Source organism: Vanessa atalanta, chromosome 17 (genome assembly GCF_905147765.1).
Source record: "Vanessa atalanta chromosome 17, ilVanAtal1.2, whole genome shotgun sequence".
Taxonomy (NCBI): domain Eukaryota; kingdom Metazoa; phylum Arthropoda; class Insecta; order Lepidoptera; family Nymphalidae; genus Vanessa; species Vanessa atalanta.
The window spans coordinates 675,257-697,081 of NC_061887.1; the positions used below are offsets into that span (position 1 = coordinate 675,257).

Here is a 21,825-nt window from a genome sequence, read left to right on the forward strand (position 1 = left end):
CTACATATTAGTCTACTTTAAAAGAGATAAATAAAAATTTAACTAAATTACGATTCACTTTAAAATGTTAAAGATATATTCTGATTATAATGTAGCAGGAAAATATGTGCCTACCTTGGTGTGACATTGACCTATAGAAATTATAAGTATCAATTCAGTATAAACGATATGGACATAGCCACATAAGGACAAGTGAGGCTACCTAACACCCCCCTGAAATAAGTCGAATTGTAATCTAAATCAATCCCGTTTTGGTATTTCGAGGAATTTCCCTCGAATTAAATTTTATCAATTACAATGTACTACAGGTATACTTGTCTGGTATAATATTGAGATTATTCTCACTGTTGGCAACCAACCATGGAGTAAAAGAATAACATAGAAACCATACAATGAGAGTATAAGAAACGAGCAAGATATACATACATAAAAATGTATTGATAAGTCTAATAATAGAAAATAATTCGAATATATTCGAGCTTTAAGTTTGCATCAAGCGTTTTTACAAGAAGACAAAGTAAAAAAATAAAGCGAGTGCTGCAAAGTACACGTGAACTAAGTGGTCGTGGTCACATTCAACACACTACTGACACTAGAGAGATAAAGAAACATCATTCTTACTGAATCCTCATCCATGCTAGTCATCGCAGACTACACGAAGTAAAAAATATACACAATTAATCATTTAAGAAATTCAAAATTTTTTAATTATTTAAAATTTGGAGTCATCAACGTCCATAGACATTGGCACCAAATATCAATCATCTCTAACATGCCAATACGCCACTAAGTTGTTATGCCGCTTGTGCCTATAGGTTAACTATCTTACTCGACGTGTGTCAAACAGCAATACTTGGTATAGTTAGTAGCGAGTATCTTTAATCTATTTTAACATTTGCCGCTATCTTGAATATCTGCTTAGATAAAGTTGAAATATATCTAGATGGCGTTAAACGTCGCTTTGATTTATTGCATTTGTTTGTGTTTAAAAAATACATAAATATAAATTAGCAATGCGTCTTATATTATAATTCTAACAATGTGCCAAACTCAATAAATATTTTTACCGTCAATATGAATGATAACGACTATAAACACACACATATAAGTGCATTTCGTATATACCATACGCACACACATATTTTCGTGAACACACACATATATGTATTTTATTAAAATAACATGTGACACTAGCGATACATCAATGACAATCTTACGCTTTCTCCGTCCATACTAGTAGTTCCAGGCTGCGATAAAAACAGTTACATGAACAGACTATTAAAAAAAAATGAATATATTGTGACCTTGCATTCGAATCACAATCATTAGATATAGAAAATAAACATTAACAGCCTGTAAATGTCTCAGAGCTGTGCTAAGACCGTACTATACTCTATTCCAACTATAAGAGAAGAAAAGGCAAATAAACAACATTTGACAGCAAATTGACGGGACATCATTGGTCAAAAGCTCGGTGAATCTATGATATTCACTATGGATTTGCGAAAAAATTGCGTTTTTAACGTGGACGGAACTGTTATAGGAACTTTGGAAGTAACATTAAAGTGGAAATAAGTGGTAAAGGGCAATAGTGTTGTATTATAAATGAAGATATATTTATCCCAAATTTTTAGTAGTGCACAATATAGCTGAGTTATTAACAAATCACATGTAATACGTAAATCTAAGGTTTGTTTATCTATTTTCCTACTTGCATTGGAATAGGCTATATACATATAATAAAGTATCTGCCAGACTTATTGAAGTGAAGGTTAATTGTATTGAGAAGGAGAAATATGTTTAACCTATTCAAGCTACATAATTATTCCTTAATAAATCACTATTATTTAAAATAAACTACACAAAATGTCGACCTTATAAATGTTGTTTTATAATTTTTTAGTTGAACATAAACAATTAACTCGAAGAATACACAACCTCGTTTGACTAATTAACGTTTACGTTTGTAGGCAACACCGTAGAGAAAGCCGTAGTATACAGTCATAGTATACCCGTAACAGTCGAATAGTCAAAAGTACGATAAGCAAGCAGACGTCGCAACGAATCAGACTAGTTGCGAACATTACGTTAAAACCATTTATAAATTACTAGCTGTCCGTCACGACCGCAGCGCCACCTATTGGATCCAATCAAAGAGAGACCCCACACCATAAACACAAAAAAAAACATCGAAATCAGTTCAACTGTTTAGGAGTTCAGTTACACACACATACAGAAGATTATTATATATATCTCTGACGTTTAAAATATATATAATAGCAACAAACTTACCGGCTGAACGTTTCCAACTTGAGGCGCCGGTTCCACCAATTCCCAATCATCAGGCGCCGGGTTCGGGGCCTCCTCTGTGCCAGGGTCGCCCACTCTCCCGATCAGCGCGTGGTAAACCTCGATGTACCCGCGCACCCGGGAACGGGCACTACGGTGGAAACGAACTCGATCACCATTTAGTCCAGAGCCAACGATAGAAAGCATCGAAATTTGATTAAAACAATTATGAGATGATATGATAATGTAACCAAGGAAATACAGAACACACTGGATTTTATGTTAATGTATAAATAAGTAAGTTATCGCAATAGTGGAAAATAAATTATGAAATTTGATAAAAATAAAAATATACTTCAATATTTTGATTTTGAGTCATAAAAGCGCATTATTATTTTATTATATTAAAATTAAAAGTCGTAATTTATAGTCTGTATATCACGTGACCTAAAACACGAGCCGCCATGGTGTGACGTCAGATAGGCAAAAACTGTCATTTCAATATCATCTGGCACTTTGATAAATAACTTTCCTGGAGTTTAAATGTTAGTATTTGTACATGATTTTAATTCATTATTTTCCCAAATATTTATAACTGTTAACGTTGAATTGAGCCGAGATGGCCCAGTGGTTAGAACGCGTGCATCTTAACCGATGATTTCGGGTTCAAACCACTGAATTTCGTGTGCTTAATTTGTATTTATAATTCATCTCGTGCTCGGCGGTAAAGGAGAACATCGCGAGGAAACCTGCATGTGTCTAATTTCAACGAAATTCTGCCACATGTGTATTCCACCTTAGATAAATTTACAGGCTGCTAATGTAATACTGACGGCGATGTTACTTTTAATGATCATCACAACGCTTCATTTACTAGATAAACATAGTTATCAAAACCGGTTATGCTATTAACTTTTTAACATACTATTTACAAACTTTACAAATAGATACAAAATTAGAATAAATTATAAAGGAATATTACTGACTTACTTTCTCCACTATTTAATAAACCGACCGAAACTAGTTTGAACCGGTCCCAACTGACTGTATTAACAATATTTGATACGTTTGTTTAGTGAATTGGAAAATTCTAATATAGAGAAATTCAAACTCCGAGGGACGCAATAACACCGAGTTAATACAAGATTATGTTTATCATTAATTGTAAATATTATATTTATTTTAAAAACTTAACCCTTATTAAATATTAATTTGGTGCAAAATAATATTAAAAAAAAAAACAATATATTGTAACTTGGATGAATATACATGCTATTAAGATATTCTTTTAAAAAAACGACAATGTTCTCAATGAAACACTGTTTATTGGCAATCGGATTAAAGATTAATTTAATAATTATTCAAATAAAAAAGTAAGCTTAATTAATATTGAACACTCTAAACAACCAAGTCGCGCCCCCACAGTAAGGAGAATAAACATTTATTACGCACACGTAAAGCTTTAACTTTAAGGCCGAATACAACAAAGGAAAAAAAAAATCATGCCACAAGTATACACACTTAACAGTATTCATTATATAAATACAATTAAATAAAATATATAAGCTTAGTAATTGTCACCTGGCCTTGCTCGCGTTTGAGGAGTTGGTCTTTTAGTTTTTGGTATAAAAGAGCAATCTCTTTTATACCAAAAACTCCACACCAAATCTCATCAAAATATGATCAGCGGTTTGGGTGTAAAAGAGAAGACAGAGTTACATTGGGAACTGAAATATTATGTTCCTCGTGCCTGTAGTTGCACTAACTATTGCTGCTTGGCGGTAGAAGAATAGATAGGTAGAGCCCTACCATCAAGTAATAATCTCTTACACTTATAATAACTTTAGACAGGCGTAAAACATTTCATTTACAAAAAAAGTTATTATATTTTGATGTTTAGGAAACAGTCGAGCCTACAGTTGCTGCATTTAATCAACCGCTTATTTTCATTTGTTAATCAATTATTTATATAATCCGTCACGATGGAGTTGAGCAAGGCGTGCGGCGGCGGCGGCGGCGGCGGCGGCGGCGAGGGAGGCATCCCGGGGGCGCGCTACTTACACGGACCTGCGCGGGCGCAGCGCGTACTTGACGGGCGGCGCGCGGCCGGCCGCCGCGCTCTCGGCGCCCGCGCCCGCCAGCGACACCTCCACCATGCCCAGGAAGTCGTCGCGCGTCAGCCGGTTCTCGTCGAACACCTGGATCAGCAGCTTCTGCTCCTGCGGCTTCACCTGCGCGCCCCTCCCTCGGTTATCGACTGCGTATCTTACGTTTGCGGTTGCGAGATCGCTTCATATTTTATAATCGCATGACGATCGTAGTTTATCTACTTCGAGCGATGAAAGTAAAATTACTTAATTCAGCCTTTCGAATGCACGGTTGATACGGCCGAATACATCGAACATTATTAGGATGTATAAAAAAGGTTAACTAAATTATTTTCAAAATTTAGAAATAAATATCGAAAAAATGCACTTTGTATTATTTACAAGACGATAAAGTATCTGTTTCGTTCTTACCCTGAATATAAACTCCTGATTCCATACTGGATTTAGAGTCTGAAAAATAAAATATTCATACAGTAATAATGTATGCGTAATCTTAGATATAAATGATAAAATTGATGATTAGTACTCAAACAACAATCATTTGAAGAGAGATATAGTGCGTGTTACTAGCTGTCCAACCCCAGATGGTCTCTTAAAATATTATTAAAAGGCCTTCTGAAATGCCTCACCTATCCCCGGACCTCACCATCACCATCATAGCAAAGAAAAACGTGCGTCACCCGGTTTTTTACCTCTACGCCCTGGACTAAGACGGACCTGGTCACATGACCAGATAACATGAAGTTATATGAACTACACACATGTATATAAAACTCATGTCATAAAACTTCTCCTTAAAAGGCCTCCTTTCCTTGAGATTCAGAGGCCTTAGCCTAGAATTGATACAGGCTGTTACTTTTACTTTTAAGAAAACATTTGGTTTACAATATGCTCCTTAAATAAGTGATTGAGAAGAACAATTCAATGCGCAATCCGTAATTATACAATCTGTCCAACATTGTAAAATTTACTGATTCAACTACAGGCGACTGCATCCGGTGAGGAACCACCCTAAGAATCTACTTAAATAACATATATTTTGATATGATCATATACCTTTTTCTTAGTTTTCGTGAGAAATGTTTCAATCGTGACGTCACCGTCCACCTTCTGCAGTTCCACGCGGACATATGGATCACTGAAATTATATAAAAAGTAAACATTTATAATTCTTCTTCCCAAAAAAGGCAACAGACGACGATATTTGTAATTCAGTTGACGTAACATTTACACAATAAACTGTTCTGTTCTAATCTTAAAATCATCAGGATTTATATTTTATAAAGGCCAACGAGACTCGAAATCACCTTCATCCATAGACACTGGCAAGAAGTGTCAACTACTTCAAAGCGTAGCATTATAATATCGTATATACCTTTTGTCTGTAATTAGTTGAAAAAGTAAAAAGTTTTACTGGGGAAGGAAGAATAACTGTGGAGTGGGTACTACCCAGATGAACCGACATAAAGCCGCAGCATCATTTATTCACATTACATTACCATCCTGTAAATTTCCTACTGCTGATCTAAGGCCTCCTCTTCCTTTGAGAATGTTTGGAGCATATTCCACCACGCTGCTCCAATGCGGCTTGGTGCAATACACATGTAGCAGAATTTCGTTGCAATTAGACACATGCAGGTTTCCTCACGATGTTTTCCTTCACCGCCGAGCACGAGATGAATTATAAACTCAAATTAAGCACATGAAATTCAGTGGTGCTTGCCTGGGTTTGAATCCGAAATCATCGGTTAAGATGCACGCGTATATATATGCATAATTTATTTGTTGCAGCTTAATTTGCTTATTATCATAACGCCATACATATATAACGTGCCCTTACAGCCTGTATGTTATAAGAACAAAGATAACTACATTAGAAGTCCATCAGGTTTGTACATTAGGCGGTAACATCAAACACAATTAAATAAAATCGACTTGTAATTATCTCGACAATACGCGTATTTAAATCATTGTCTAGTTTTGTGTCCGAATAAATGACAACCCGTGACAAATATTGAAGGTGATTAAAAAAAAAATTGACGCGGCAATATTTAACAATGGTCGTTACAACAACATAACTAGAATCATATGGTTTGATACAATTGTTAAGTATTGCGCCGCCGTGTGGTTTCGATAGAAGAGATATACTGCTTCTTAACCAATGGGCATATAAAAGAATACCAGTGGTAAATTATATAAGAACATTTATCATTAAAAGTAAATTTAAGCGCCTCGAGAACCCGGGAATAAACCATTCCGGAGGAAGATTTACGTCAAACATTTTTTGATACAAAGGTAAACAAATGATGATTACTATTGTTATATATAATAATAAGCTTTTATTTCGATATACAGTTAATCATAAAAAAGTAAATAAAATAACTAAATGAAAAGCAGCGTGTAACGTACAAATAAAAAAGTGTTAATTTGAACTACACCGCAGTGTGACGTCACTAATAGGATAGCTACTCAGATTATGTCGGCCACCTAAAAGCCTATATACATTGGACCCTCGAGTTTCATCGCTGATTTTCAATGGCCGGCTTATAATAATCGACACCTACGCTAACAAGCAACAGGCTAAAATAATTATAAAAGAAGGATTTATACGTAGTAGAGCTCGAAATTTTATCGCAATCATTGAAAACCTCAGGGAAAAAAAATAATAAGTTTCAAGTTTCGAATTGTTTTTTCTAATCATTAATCCATTTTTTTTATTGATAAATTTATAGTTCGTCGGTATCTATCACACAAAAAAAAAACGCTTAATAAGCAAACGAAGAAAAGGGCATTAATTTGTTTATCTTTGCCTAATTATATGTGTTTATATAGAAGCCGAGATGGCCCGGTGGTTAGAACGCGTACATATTAACAGATGATTGCGGGTTCAAACCCAGGCAGGCTACACTGAACTTTCATGTGGAATATGGTCCTTAACTTCTCCTCAAAGGAAGAAGAGGCCTTAGCCCAGCAATGGATAATTTACAGGCAATACATATTTATATAGGTAGGTCATTTTACCGTAAAAAGTATTAATATATATTTCTCACGAAAAATAAAATTATAGAAAAACTCACCTAGCACCAAATATATCCTTCTTTGCTAACGAATAAGCCCCCACTATTTTCAACCGAAGCAGGTAGCTATTCTCATCAGTCTGAAATTTAAAAAAAAGAACAATTAAATTAAATAAACAGAACGCGAAAATAACAACCGACATCGCATCGTAACTGGGACTTCACCGGTAATATTACCTTATCAATGTTATCATTCCCTAATTATTTTATAATCGACTACACTCATGCGATTGTGCACACAGCCTACTTCACGAAAGGCTAAGTTATAATATTTGCACTTTTAAAATACAAGCCGCACGTGCAGCTTTGCCCACTTTGCCCACGAATTATTTTTGTAGAGTATCAAAATAACAAAAACGAGATATTATCTAATTTCCTAGTTAATTTATAAGACGACTATGGAGGAAGGTGATTTATTTTATGCATATATAATTTTTTTGTATGTGTAATGTTTCTTTGAAAGGTTTTTTGAGGTGTAGACAATAGCTAGAGATTTAACGGACGAGGAAGGCAATTTTAAATTAATCATAAACAACATGAGAACAAAACCAAATAAAGGTTGCTTTAAATCATTTATGAGAATAATATAATGAAAACATTGATCTCTTGATTTCAAGAAGAATAAACAATAATTGTTAATCTTAAATTAAATAAAAATACTATATATATATTAAAAAACAGACAATCATAATTATTGACATGATTACTGATAAAATGAATGTAATTTTTTCAAATCAAACTTCGTAAGGCACAATAAGTTTTAAATATCAAGGATAAATTTAAATGCAATTTTTTTTTATTATGTTTCTGATGCAAAAGTCTCAACTGAGACATATGTGGCATGTTTTTTCTGCTTTTTTTCCCTTGCTCCTTGACTAGACAATTAATATTTATAAAAAAATAAATATAAATAATTAATATTAAATATAAATAATTATATTTAAATAGATGATTAATATTTTAATCTATTATATAATTTAGCAATAGAATATAATATTAAAATCAGATAATTTAATCACACATTTTATCAAGAGCAAGAAATCATGAATTTCAAATACTTACATAGTCTAAATATTAATGATAAATAATATCATAATATAACTATAACAGTCTGAATTTATTAAAAACAAAGATATGTTAACAATTTCAAAAATTTAATTATTAATAATCCAATTAGATACTTAAGGACAGTTATTTACTAAATTGAGTTTAAATGTGAAGCCAAATCGCACACCTTCAGATTCAAGGCATTGACCATCTAATAGTAAAATAAATACTGTTACTTAGCCTATCCAGCATCAATTCAGTATGTTTGGATAGTTACTTCTTCTCGCTAAATACATTCATTATAACCAACTGACCATCTGACTGTTATGTTCTATCATATCATATATTATATGTCATTGAAGATACCTACAAACTATCACACTTTCATGGAATTGTATTAAAAGGTTGTAATAAAATTAAAAAAAGAAAATGATATAATTGTTTAGTATAATCTACACGAGTCTGTTTAAATAGCTTATCTTTTCCAAACATATTATATTTGCCATATTTTCTGATGATAAACTATACCAAAATCTTTAACAGACATACTAACAGCCATTTTCATAATAATAACAGTTCATTTAAAGATCATTAAATTTTAAAAGCTTTTAAAGACAGTTAAAGACCCATGGTTGGTTGGATTATGTATAAATGAAGAGGCACTTCAAGTTGGTGTTGAAGTACCAGCATACAATTGATCTTTCAAGATTAAATCTTAAGAAATTTATCTCCCACAGCAACCCTATAAAGTCAGCTGATCTTTTTAACCTTAAAATGTTGTAAAGTACTAGTACTTTACTAAGAACATATTACAAAGTAGAACTAGATCTTAACATGGTACTAATACAAGAATACAAAATCAATAAGAAATATTAGCAAAGAATTAATATTATAAATTAATTTTAATTGATAGTATAATTTTATAGCATTTTATTTTTTAAATAATGTAAATAAAATATGCAATTGAAAGTTTAGTGACCTACAGATAAGGTCTAATTTGAAATCTTATTAATTATTTGTAATTTAAATTCTGATAAAGCTAAGGTCATGTTTAAAGAAAGTTTAAATTTAATACTGCATTTTTTTATTCGTCATGGTAACAGCAGTCAAGCACTAGACAATTTAATTAAACTTATAAAATTTTAAGTAAAAAATACAGTTTTAAGAAACATTTTGCTTTAACAATTGTTAATTGAGTCAATTATCTGATAAAAGTTACTAATTTATAATAACTTGGTTGCTTAGCTACTTCTGTGATAATAAAGGTTGGTTAAAAAATAAAAACAAACAATAGTAAACTTTTTAAGCATTCAAATGTAAGACATTATAACATGACCATTTATGTTATTTTTTTTAATAATTTTTTTATGTTATTAAATAAACAATCCAATTTAAATAGAGTTGAAGTGACAGATGAAAAAAGAACATTAAAAACCAATCAACACACACCTCATTTGTTTAAAACTATGTTTAATATATGTAAAAAAGTAATAATAATTACATGTTTATTGTTGTTTATGTTTTTGTTTATTTAAAAGCAGACAATAGCAGACTACATTGTTCATCCGATGGTAAGTCACCATTGTTGGTAATAGATTTTGGCATTATGAGATGATTGTGAATAGTATAAACCATACAATATAATTTCAATAAAATGTTACAATGGCAACAGTGAGAGAATTTGATATATTGTATAATTACATTATTATCATTATCTTAAAATATAAAAGAAACTTAAATTATACTGATATTTACTCAATAATTTACTGTTCAATAACTGTAAAATACATAACTGTGCCTTCATAACAAAGTCAGGTGATTTTTAACATATTTTATCAACAAGATTAATCAACTCATTAGTATATTCCTTATATAAGGTATATAAACGAATATATGAAAGATTATTAGCTAAAGTGTTGAAATAGGAGTATTACCCTTGAAAATTACACACGAAATATTCTCTAACTCCTTCAACAAGCAACAATAAGTTGGCAACACAAGTCTAGCAAACTCTAAATAGTTGCACAATAAAATCATATTGATATTCAAATAAAACGAAGGCACTCATCGAAACGTCTCAGCTCAAATACACTTCATTTAAATGTTAAATCAATCACAAGGACGTGTGTTAGTGATTAATTGTTAGTGTCCTTTGGTAGTTATAGAATAAATTTGTGAACTTACGCGTGTATCCGACTGCCAAGCCATCACCCATGTGAAATTATACTAATATTTAATCGGAATGCAAAACAATTGGCGTTTCTTTTCTAAGCTCATCGGTTGAAATAACTAAAAAGTATGACACGTTTGCTATACAATTTTTATTAACTCCTCTTTAGGATACGTTCCACAGTTCGGTATCATCAGAATCTTTTAATTATATAATAAACTATGAAAATAAACTCTACGACATAGAACCACTACTACGGTTAAGGAAAAATACAAACAAAAAACTAAAATATCATGGAAAATATCGTCTGCACCTTCTGTGACAGTCAATTGACAGCGGTTGACAGGCTTTGTCATAATGTCACTTCTATTATACGCATTACACCACATTATACGCAAAGCTAGACAAAATTTTGAAATATGCATGATTTATATTTAAGATATCGAACGAATTTTTAATATTACAAGTTATTATGTATACAAATATCCACCAAATAATTTCCCATGGATAATAAAAACAGTGAGATGGCAGAAAGATGTAAATGAAGGTTAAATGTCGTTATATTTATTTAAATTAATGATTATAAAAACCTGTCTGACTGTATTAATCAGAATAACGCCAAGCAATTTCATTTATCGTTAAAAAATATACATACTAAAAAATAAAAAAAAATATACATGTTAAAAAATAACCCTTGTATATTGGTTACAGATCTTACTCTATCTATCAATAGTGATATTAGGCTTCAAATTCAAATTAATTTTGTGTAATTTGTGAGCCACTACCACTCCTGAAACTATATTCTATCATAATGTGAAATTTTTAATAATTATGGGCTAAGCAGTTAATCCGTATTAGCAAAACGTAACTTACCGTTTTTAAATATGAGTCTGATAAATAAATCTTAAGTTTGATAAAATTATTTCTTACAATAAAGATTTTTATGATAATTTTATCAAATCTAGTGTGTAATTTTTATGCATTTTAATTGCCCGTTCATAATAGATATAATATAATAATTGATAATATTTTTTTTACCCATTGATAACACATTTAAATCTATACATTTAATTAAAAACTGGTATATTAAAACATATTTTCAGTTGGTTCAGTATTATGGTCGTGTTAAATATATATCGACGCTATCAAATGAATACCTACTGAAAATTAGTAGGCACCTACGTAATTGACATACGAAATTATGTGAAGTCACAGCTATAAACAATTTCAATTTAAATCTATTTTTCTACGGTATATTTTATACCTGACACTGTAACGATAGTCGGGGTTCCGGTCGAGGTAAGTTATTGGTTCTTCGCCAAGACCAAGATGACGATCTGCTCCGATGAGGTTCCACAGGCCTTGCTGGTAGCTCCAACGGCCTTGGGTTATGCATGACTACCACTGAACGGATATCTCTCATTTCACGATAACACCATATAAAAACACCACAACATTATCACTTCCGTTTAAAATGAACACATAATGTTTCTTAAAATTATATTATTTACAAAAACCTTGCACAAGACGCATTTAAGATGGCGCTCTGCGCTCCATATGACTATTCTAATCTTATCAGACCAAGAAATGAGCGATAAACGAGCGACCGTTCGCAATTAACATTGCTATGATAACTAGGTTTTGGAATCGTGAAAGTTTAATATTCTTTGTTTTGTGTTAATTTTTTAGATAAGTAACAGTATCAGTCATTCAACATTATTTGTAATGTCTGTCGGTACGACTAGTGCGGCTTGGTGGCATACTTTTCAGATTTCAAAAATACATTGTAATATTACTGCAAGAACGTCAAGGCTAACATTCTTGTAACTTATAGAATTATTTCGAGCATATTAACGATGTATTTATAATATAAAATAAATTAAATTAAACAATTTTATTTTGGTTTTAGTCATAACAGTAGGTTTGTACCTAGCAAAAAGTAATTCTCTCAATTAACATTTTTCGATATATATTTTTACTAGTGTTAGTTTCCTTAGCCATACGGGTTTGTGAAATTTATTTTTATAAATTAATAAATAACTAATTTTAACATAAAGTTTTTATGAATATCTAAATTTTAAATTCTAATGTGTTTGTGTAATTTGATTTCGATTCTAGCACCTCACTTCAAAATACGTATAAAAGTAAAAATAGTTCTTTCCACGTATAAAATATATCACCCCAAAAAAGGTGCATTGACTTTACCAATACGACAAAACGCTATTGTCACAAAAAATATTATTTACGTAAAAATTAATAGTCTTTCTTCCACTTATTGTAGGTACAATTACACTTGTACAATTAATAAGTAAGTATTGTATTGTACGAAGATTTTCAAGGCCGAATGACTCCTTAACCCTATAAGAGTGAAACAGTTATAGATAGGATTAAATTAATCATCCTTTTTAAAGATAGCGATTAATATTTGCGATAAACAGGAATGAAGTATTTAATCTAATTTACGTACTCTTTGATACACAACTAATCTTCGTTACTTCAAACACTAGGTCGATATTTTTCCAATACGTACGTACGTATTTTTCTAATGCCCTTGATTCTCAGACCAAAAAAGCAATAGCTTAATCTTTCATTCATATTTTATGCGTAGTTCTATGCATGTATATAATATTGCTAAATGTTAAAAAAATGCATTAGATTTTAATTACTTTCTACATGCTTTCTTAATAATTATTGACAAAATATAATTTGAAACAAACGATTATAGTTTTGAATATGCCTCTCATTAATTTAGCCCGTGATATTTACTTAACCGCAAAATGAAGATACCTTTAAAGCTTAGTTTGCTTTTTCATCATTAGAATGAACATACATTTAAGATAACACATGAAAGAATTAAAATCATTGTAGTTAAATAAATTTTAATTAGTTTCAATATGCTTTTTGTTATAATGTTTTAAATATATTTAAAAAAAAAAAAAAACATTTAATTTTTTCACAATATAGTTTCTGAGCAAGTCATTGTTAATTTTAGTTCAAATTCTATATCTCAAATATTTTATTTACATAACAGGAAAATGATGATACAATATAAGCTTTAATTGTATATGTTCGTCATTTGAATGAATACTTACAAGAAATAAAGTTATTTGTAATTAATTTAAAAGATTTAACATAACACCAAATAGTAAGAAAAGTTTTAAAAAAATATATCTCATCTTATATACATCTTTGTCATTGTAAATTGGATTTTTAGTGCTACATTTTGTCTCTTGTAATGTCAATTGGTAAATGACAAATGTCAATGTAATTGTGACTTTAGCATTTCAAATATTTGTTGTGTTGTGTATTTGTATTTTGTACACGAAGTGCCTTTATTTATGGATGTTGAACATAACAAATTTGAACTGAATCACATACTTATTTAGTTACAAATAAATATGTCCCAGCAATTAATTAACGAAAATAGTAAATACATATTAGAGTATGTTTCGTTTAGTTTCTTAGAATAACCTAAAATGGAAATGTTTATATTTATTTTAAATTCGTATATTTATTTTTCAGCTTATTCTCAGAGCAGACTGTAGACTCCCAAAGTCTTGAATCGATATGTGCTCAAGTGCAAAAGAGGTTTCCGAAATCAGATCATTTTAATTGTTAGTATAAAACCTTTAATATAATATACCTTGTAAAGTGAAATCTTATTCATTTATTTCTACAAAACAACTTCTGGTTTAGACAATAATCCACGTTACATTGACAATTATGTAGTATTTTTCGTCCTCTAAGCCATATTTTAAAACAATTAGTATTTCAGAGTTGACCTCAAAAACACAGAACAATTTTAAAAATTAATAGCTCTGTTACATTATGCGTTACTGACAATTCTTGTTTGCTATATCTTTAGAGAACAGTATTCCACTTCACCACTTCAATATTACATCCAAATTAATAATGTAATAACCAATTGCAACAATTTATTGTCAAAATTGTCTAACTTGCTTTACTCCTCTTGAAGTTGGAATATAATTTCTATTCAAAATTGTTAAAAGTGAGTAAGATATACTAAGAGTACATTAAAAATTATATTAAAAATATAGCAACCAATATAACTAATCCTATGGAATTGTTACAAATTCAATTTATATCAGATATTCTGATAAAGGGTAGCTAGTGAGTAGCCTTGAAAAACTAATTTGTTATGTCCCTTATGCTGTAGTTACACTGGCTCACTCACCCTTCAAACCAATACAACAATACAAAGGTTAGTTGATTGGTAGAATATTTGAGGAGAAGGTGGTACCTACCCAAACAGGCTGGCACCAAGCCCTACCATGAAGTAAAATTTTATGATATATGAAAAATATTTCTTTGAAGGAATAACATGAATCAAAAATTAAATTTTTAGAAATTATATTTCTCTAAAAATTTAATTAACTTATAATAAATTTTGGATTTAAAAGATAAATAAAGCAATAGTCAAGTTTTCTTAGAATTTCTTTAGATATTCATAAAAAATAAAAACTAATCCATTCTATTGAAATATTTTCCTTCAACGACTCATTTGATAAATGAAACAAACCATTACAATATTTTGTTATCTGTGTTGATCACTAGAATTCATCACTATCATTCATGATTTAAATAAATTAGACATTGTATTTTTTCTTTTATTTACTTATATGACAAACACTTCAAAATATTACATTTGATTTCAGTATGTCTTCTCCTATCATCACTCATAACCGGTGGTGACTTGTCTCTCCCCGGTCAGAGAGTGGTAGCACTGGCCTTAATATTTGATTTTTACAAAGTGGAAAATCCCTTCAGCTCACTGTTCCTCCACCTTCTGGATGGCAAATCGGGTCTATTGCCTCTGGCGCCGCAAGAGAGACTTTTTATTGGTCAGCTACATGGTTTTATACCGGTTAATATTAAGGATGTAAGTATATCATTGTATTGTTGGTATAGTTGTTTTTTATCTACAAATTAATGTAAGAATTGTACTTTGTTTTAAGATATTAGTTACAATGTGAGTGAATAATTTATTTTTAAATTAATTTTCTATGTAGTTTTGCTTTCATGCATGCATCCATGCATGGTGAATTAACATCTTTGTGACAATGAGTTACTAAATATTGTAAACCTTATCAGTTCATAAACAATCTACCTTGAAGATTGACCCTGAAGAACAATCCACTCTAAAGATAAAACTGTCTCAAAACTACATTTATATGTAATTTTTTATTTTATAAACGCAATGACATTGGCTCGATCTCTATAGTAAAAAATATCCACATAAATAGTTTTTGTTTTTTCATTCAATAAAATTCTCAGTAGCAACCCCGAAAGTAAAAGCCGTTAGTCCTGCACCTGAACTGTTTCCGGTCTTGTCAGGTTTACCGTTCCATCGGATCATCGGAAGGGAATTGAGAGTGTATGGGTCATCTGATGGTAAGTGGTCACCACCGCCTATAGACAAAGGCGCTGTAAGAAATATTAACCATTCCTTACATCACCTATGCGCCACCAACCTTAGGAACTAAGATGTTATGTCCCTTGTGCCTGTGATTACACTGGCTCACTCACACTTCTAACCGGAACACAACAATACAGAGTACTGTTATTTGGCGGTAGAATATCTGATGGGTGGGTGGTACCTACCCAGACGGGCTTGCACAAAGCCCTACCACCAAGTTTGTTCGTTCCAACAAGTATAATTCGTTCTTTTTCCAGGTCTTAAAGAAGTCTGCAAAGCAGGTGATGTTAACTGAAGTATCATCGAAAGATCTAGAATTTGATTATTCTTCCATTCAATCTGTAACGGCTGAACGATCAGCTGACATCAGTTCTGTTGCGAGAGCGACCGCACCAGCTTTAGTACCGCTCAGTGATGGGTATGTTGTATTTTTTTTATTATACATTTAAGATAATTGAATAAAAACACTAGGTCACTATTATTTTAATTAGAACTTTATCTAAGGACTATGTTTTAGTATATATTCTCCTAATGGTCCAAAATCGACCACATGCATTATTGCAAATCCGTATCTTCATGCTTCCATTTTTATATTTCGTCTCCTATTTTGTTTTCTTTATTGAAAAAACTAAAGTTCGAATATGAATACAATTAATATAATGGCCATTGCTGCCAAACGAAAGAAAATCGGTTAACTAGCAGAAGAAAATAAGTATGGATCTGTTCAGTCAGGCCCGTCTTAATCCTGGGTGCAGGGGATCTAAAAAACCCGGGCCCGCGCGTTAGGGCTCCTCGCCGACGATGGCTAAGCCTTCGACCATCGGTAAGATGCCCCTGAAGGTCAAACTAAAATCACTTTTGGGGAACGTTTGCCAGAACACTGCTTGCACTAAGGCACCAAGGCCGATTTTAAGGGTTTTTAAGGGTTGGTCGTCAGAAGGTAGCAATTATTGTCCGTGAAACAGACAGACAGAGTTACATTCAAATTTATAATGAGTAATACTATTACTGCACACATTTTAAGCCAAGCTCGTGTGTTAGAAGAAGTTTTAGCGGTGACATATAGCCTTTCACTTCGCTGTACTGCCCTTAACTTAGCATTTTTAAAAAGTACATTTGTTAATAAGGCATATTATTCAATACAAGATTATACAGATGATAAAAAAGCGTGGAGTTAATGTTTGTTGACTTCCAGACAGGATATATTACATAAATATATAATTGTGTTTAACTAACATTACTGTATTATTAAATGTTGAAAAAGAGTAACTACTGAGTTTCTTGCCGGTTCTTCTCGGTAGAATCTACATTCCGAACCGGTGGTAGCTTCAATTAATATAGTATGTTAAATGACGATTCAAATGATTCGTATATTTTGATTTTGATAACATGAAGACGACCGCACCGCTCATCGTATATCTCCAAGTAATATTGTGTAAATACTTTGAAAATATAAATAGTATCCATAGCTTATACAAAAAAGCACTATATTAACACGAAACACAGATTTTTTATTTGTCTGTGAAAACGTTCAGTTAATGTCTAATTTAACGAAGATTCATATTATGACTTTCTTTTTAAAGGAGTCCACCGAACCGCATGGCGATGAAGGAGCTCCTAGAAGCGCTGATGAGTAACGAGTACTTACCGCTGCACCGCACCCTCAAGCCGTCCGGGCCCATCCCCCCTCCCACATTCCTCCTCGACCCCACGGAGATATCCTTCGCAGATGAGGTAGGGATCGTTGTTATGCCACTTATTAATATTTGTCAATTTTAATGAAATCGTATTACGCAGAGTGTCGCAGATTTCGTAATTTAGCTGTCGTATACAGGGTGTGTGGAAAAATCTAGTCAATAGAGGTGTGTACGTGCCGCTGTACGACACGGACTTCGAGGGGCTGATCGGCCTGAAGCCGCCGGAGAAGGTCGAGAAGAAGGTCGTACTACCGAAGGAACAAAAGCCTAAAGTGGTAATTACTTTTTTCTCAATTCTTTTTATTTTATTTGAAAAACGATGATATAACAAAATGTCATTTTCGGCCATGACACTCTTTTATGTAATAGGTATGCGGACCGGGAAATGTGCCACCTGGTGATAAGTGGTCACCACCGCCTAGTAGCATTGGCGCTGTTTTAAATATTAACCATTCCTTAAATCGCCAATGCGCCACCAACCTTGGGAACTAAGACGTTATGTCCCTTGTGCTTGTACTTACACTGGCTCACTCACCCTCCAAACTGGAACACCATAATACTGAGTACTACTGTTTGGTGGTAGAATATCTAATGTTTAGTGGTAGTAGTAGCTACCACAGAGTAAGTTGGCACTGGCAACGTAAACACACCGCCACCTAAACAAATGTATCACCGTAACTTTAAATATACGCAATAAATGGTAAATTTTTTGTTCACCATTTATTTAACCAAATCTCGACCAACGATGTTGCAGGAAGAGAAGAAAGAGAAGCAGGAGGAGAAAAAGGTGGAGGAGAAGGAAGTGAACGTGGCGGACGAGGCCAAGGAGCTGACGCAGCTGGCGCTGAAGGCGGCTCTCAGCGTGCCGCACCAGCAGAGGCTGCTGGGCCTGCTGGACCACCACCCCGACGTCGTGTACGACGTGGGCCTGGCGCCCTACCAGGTAATTCTATATCCTATATAGAATTTTCACTGTACGCTGTAAAAGGCCACTCGAATAAAGTATATTTTGATTTGAACAGTTGCCGGAGCTGGTGGAGAACAACCCGATGGTGGCCATCTCCGTTCTCCTGAAGCTGATCCACTCGCAACACATCACGGACTACTTCTCGGTGCTCGTCAACATGGAGATGTCGCTGCACTCCATGGAAGTTGTCAACAGGTGACGATTTTAATTCTAACGAACGATTTACAATTTAAACAACATTTTTTTATTAGAAAGAACATATGCACACGTACGTACATATATACAGTCGGAGTGTTTAAATAGACATTATATATATGATAAATAGTATACCTAATTCTGAGGCACTGCTCAGATGTGTAAATATACAATATTTATTTACAAAATTCGTAAGTAAATCCGATGGCTGGAGCGGGCGAGGCTGACGTGGTATCGTGTCCCGCAGGCTGACGACGTCGGTGGACCTGCCCGTGGAGTTCGTGCACCTCTACATCAGCAACTGCATCTCCACCTGCGAGACCATCCGCGACCGCTACATGCAGAACAGGCTCGTCCGCCTCGTCTGCGTCTTCCTGCAGTCGCTCATCCGGAACAAGATCATCAACGTCAAGGTGAGGGCCCGTACTCGGCCGCCCTTGGGGCCTAGGCAAACGGCGAGAGAGCTTCGACTGTGGTATTAAAGCTGACGAAGCTTTCTCTTTCAAATCGAAGTAACAATGTCTCAATCCATGTCTTTATCAATCTACTTGGTAGTAGAGTTTTGTGCAAGTGTGCCTAGGTACATATAGGTATGTACCTAGGCACACTTCCACAAAAGACCATCGATCCAATCATAAAACTGTCAAATAGTAATCTTAATATTGTTGTGTTCCGATTTGAAGAGTGAGTGAGCAAGAGTAACTACAGGCACGAAGGACATCATGTCTTATTTCGCGAGGTTGGTGGTGCATTGGTGATTCGAGGAATAATGTCTATGGGAAGCGGTGACATACAAAAAATTTGACACATTTATGTCAATCTTAAATTTCCAACAATGACAGGATATTAAGAGATTATTTACAAAATTAGTATTCATCGGCTGCATATAAATTTTCCTTGAGTGTTGAAAAATATTTTAGAGTATATGAGGGTAATGAACTAATTATAACATATTTCATGTTATAGGAATTATTTATAGAAGTAGAAGCGTTCTGCGTTGAATTCAGCAGAATCAGAGAAGCGGCTGCGCTGTTCAGGCTGTTGAAACAACTAGACTCGGGGGAAATGCACAAGGAAAATAAGGAAAACTAGACAAAAGTAACTAAATCCTGAATCTGGAGAATAAATCAGAAGATTTCATAGTTAGATGATTTTTAATTCATTGTGTTATTTATGCAGTCGGCCTTAAAGTTAGGATCGCCAGGCAACGAAGGTCACAGATAATCTATACACATGGACGAATATTCAAATAAATGTGGGAATATTAAATATTTTTCAAAAGTAAGCAGGGATCTTAATATTGTAGTACTGGTAGACTGAACTAAAGCTCACAACCCAAATCCGGCCCTGTATTAATGTAGTTTTTAATACAATTAAAATGGATTTATATAAAAATAAATAAATAAAGTTCAATTCAAAACAAGCCTAAAAATAATATTGTTTATAAAACACTTACCAAGTAATGTATTAATGAGCAATAATATTAATTAAAATGCAATTACTTTATTAATATATAATAAGCTTATATTAATCAAGTAAAGTAGTGCTAAGAATCAAAATATAAACAGCCTGTTTACTTTTATAAATATTCGCGTGCCCCGCGGTAAAGGAACACGTCGTAAGGAAACCTGCATGTCTCACTCGTGTGTCGTATACGCCCTTTTCGTACCAAATCTCGAATTTCCACTTTAATCCATTTTGTTTAGGGCTAGCGTCGTTTGACTGTTTTCAAGAAGGGCATCACCTCATATTTAACATTTTAATTTCCTATTATAAATAAAGAATATTCCATTAATATAATAAATATTAAACGAAATAAAATATCAACAATTATAATATAAAAAGGGAACTCAAAAAGGTACAGACACAAGTCTGTGAACAAACCTTCTTTCATAACAGCCAGTAAAACCATTAGCCCAATATGGATGGATACTGGGCCGGACCGTAAGTTTAGAGGGCCCTGGGCTAACACTACGTAGAGGCCCACCTAAGACATACCTGAACGTAGACTTGAATTAAATTAATTGAATGGGATTGATTAATTGCAGGACTCGAAGGGCTGTAAACCATACGATCTGTTTAATTTAATAAAGTTATAGATTCTTTCGCATTTTCGTCTACTTTTTTTACTTTAACTTGACTTAGCTGGGCCCCTTTGAATCCACGGGGACCTGGGCTGTAGACCAAAAAGTCATATGGTAGATCCGGCCCTGGATGGATATAGATATTTCCCGACTGTTACGGTAATATTTGTTCATATTTAATTAATAATACCGGTACCCAATCTTCTGAAACTTCTTAGGACACAGAAGTACCTGTGTTAAAAATTTACATACTATGATTATTTTTTTTTAAATGAAGTTGTTGAAGATGATAATTATCTTTGCATAATATCATTAAAGGTAAAACCACCCACTCAGTATATTTTCCCATGATGATATATCAATAAATAAGTACATTGTAATTATGGGTAGGTTTGTTGAGTGAGTTAACCGGTGTAATAGCAGGCACAGGAGATTTCATACTACATGCCATAGTTGTATTATTAAAGGTGTAATTGTTAACACTTCTTGCAATACTGGCCCCATGTGATCTCATCATTTGCCCAAATAACAATGAATTACAATTATCCCAATATAAAATATTGTAAACATACTTTATGTTAAACATATATATTAAAATAATAAACACATAACGAGGTAATTATTTTAGTATTAAATTATGTACCTATGTATGATTTGAGATATTTCTTGATGGATTGTTAATACATATAAAAAAAGGCTTGCTTTAGTTACGTTTGCTAGGAAACTACTAAATGCCTGTTGAGGAGTGTTTTCA

General features: G+C 32.9%; 2 protein-coding genes across 7 annotated transcripts in view; one reads left to right on the forward strand and one right to left on the reverse strand.

Moving 5' to 3' along the window:
• The window catches only part of LOC125070195 (E3 ubiquitin-protein ligase Nedd-4), a 30,955-nt gene extending 18,648 nt beyond the window's left edge, over nt 1-12,307 (reverse strand). The window contains exons 1-8 of one of the 6 annotated variants that reach the window (XM_047679941.1): nt 11,956-12,307; nt 7,475-7,554; nt 5,454-5,535; nt 4,809-4,847; nt 4,357-4,520; nt 2,293-2,440; nt 1,218-1,247; nt 622-651 (exon numbers count right to left, since the gene is read on the reverse strand). In XM_047679941.1, coding sequence (XP_047535897.1) covers nt 622-651; nt 1,218-1,247; nt 2,293-2,440; nt 4,357-4,520; nt 4,809-4,847; nt 5,454-5,535; nt 7,475-7,554; nt 11,956-12,114 — 732 coding nt within the window. In that variant the 5' untranslated portion in view covers nt 12,115-12,307. Of the gene's footprint in view, nt 1-621; nt 652-1,217; nt 1,248-2,292; nt 2,441-4,350; nt 4,521-4,808; nt 4,848-5,453; nt 5,536-7,474; nt 7,555-10,705; nt 11,028-11,955 lie in introns of those variants that run through there. The other 5 variants (XM_047679940.1, XM_047679944.1, XM_047679945.1 and 2 more) reach the window with 5 other exon arrangements.
• A 1,673-nt stretch (nt 12,308-13,980) lies between these two features.
• On the forward strand, nt 13,981-20,442 carry LOC125070553 (CCR4-NOT transcription complex subunit 11). The gene is made up of 10 exons (XM_047680465.1): nt 13,981-14,133; nt 14,214-14,305; nt 15,368-15,591; nt 16,386-16,546; nt 17,712-17,862; nt 17,963-18,100; nt 18,580-18,768; nt 18,848-18,987; nt 19,235-19,400; nt 19,954-20,442. The coding sequence occupies exons 1-10, from the start codon at nt 14,090-14,092 to the stop codon at nt 20,077-20,079; spliced, it is 1,431 nt and encodes a 476-aa protein (XP_047536421.1). The 5' UTR covers nt 13,981-14,089; the 3' UTR covers nt 20,080-20,442.
• The last annotated feature ends 1,383 nt before the right edge of the window (nt 20,443-21,825 follow it).

Coding starts and splice junctions, on each gene's coding strand:
- LOC125070553 (XM_047680465.1), top strand. CDS start 14,090: ATGTCCCAGCAATTAATTAACGAAAATAGTAAATACATATTAGA. Junction 14,134..14,213: donor AATAGTAAATACATATTAGA/GTATGTTTCGTT, acceptor TTTATTTTTCAG/CTTATTCTCAGAGCAGACTG. Junction 18,101..18,579: donor AGGAACAAAAGCCTAAAGTG/GTAATTACTTTT, acceptor ACGATGTTGCAG/GAAGAGAAGAAAGAGAAGCA.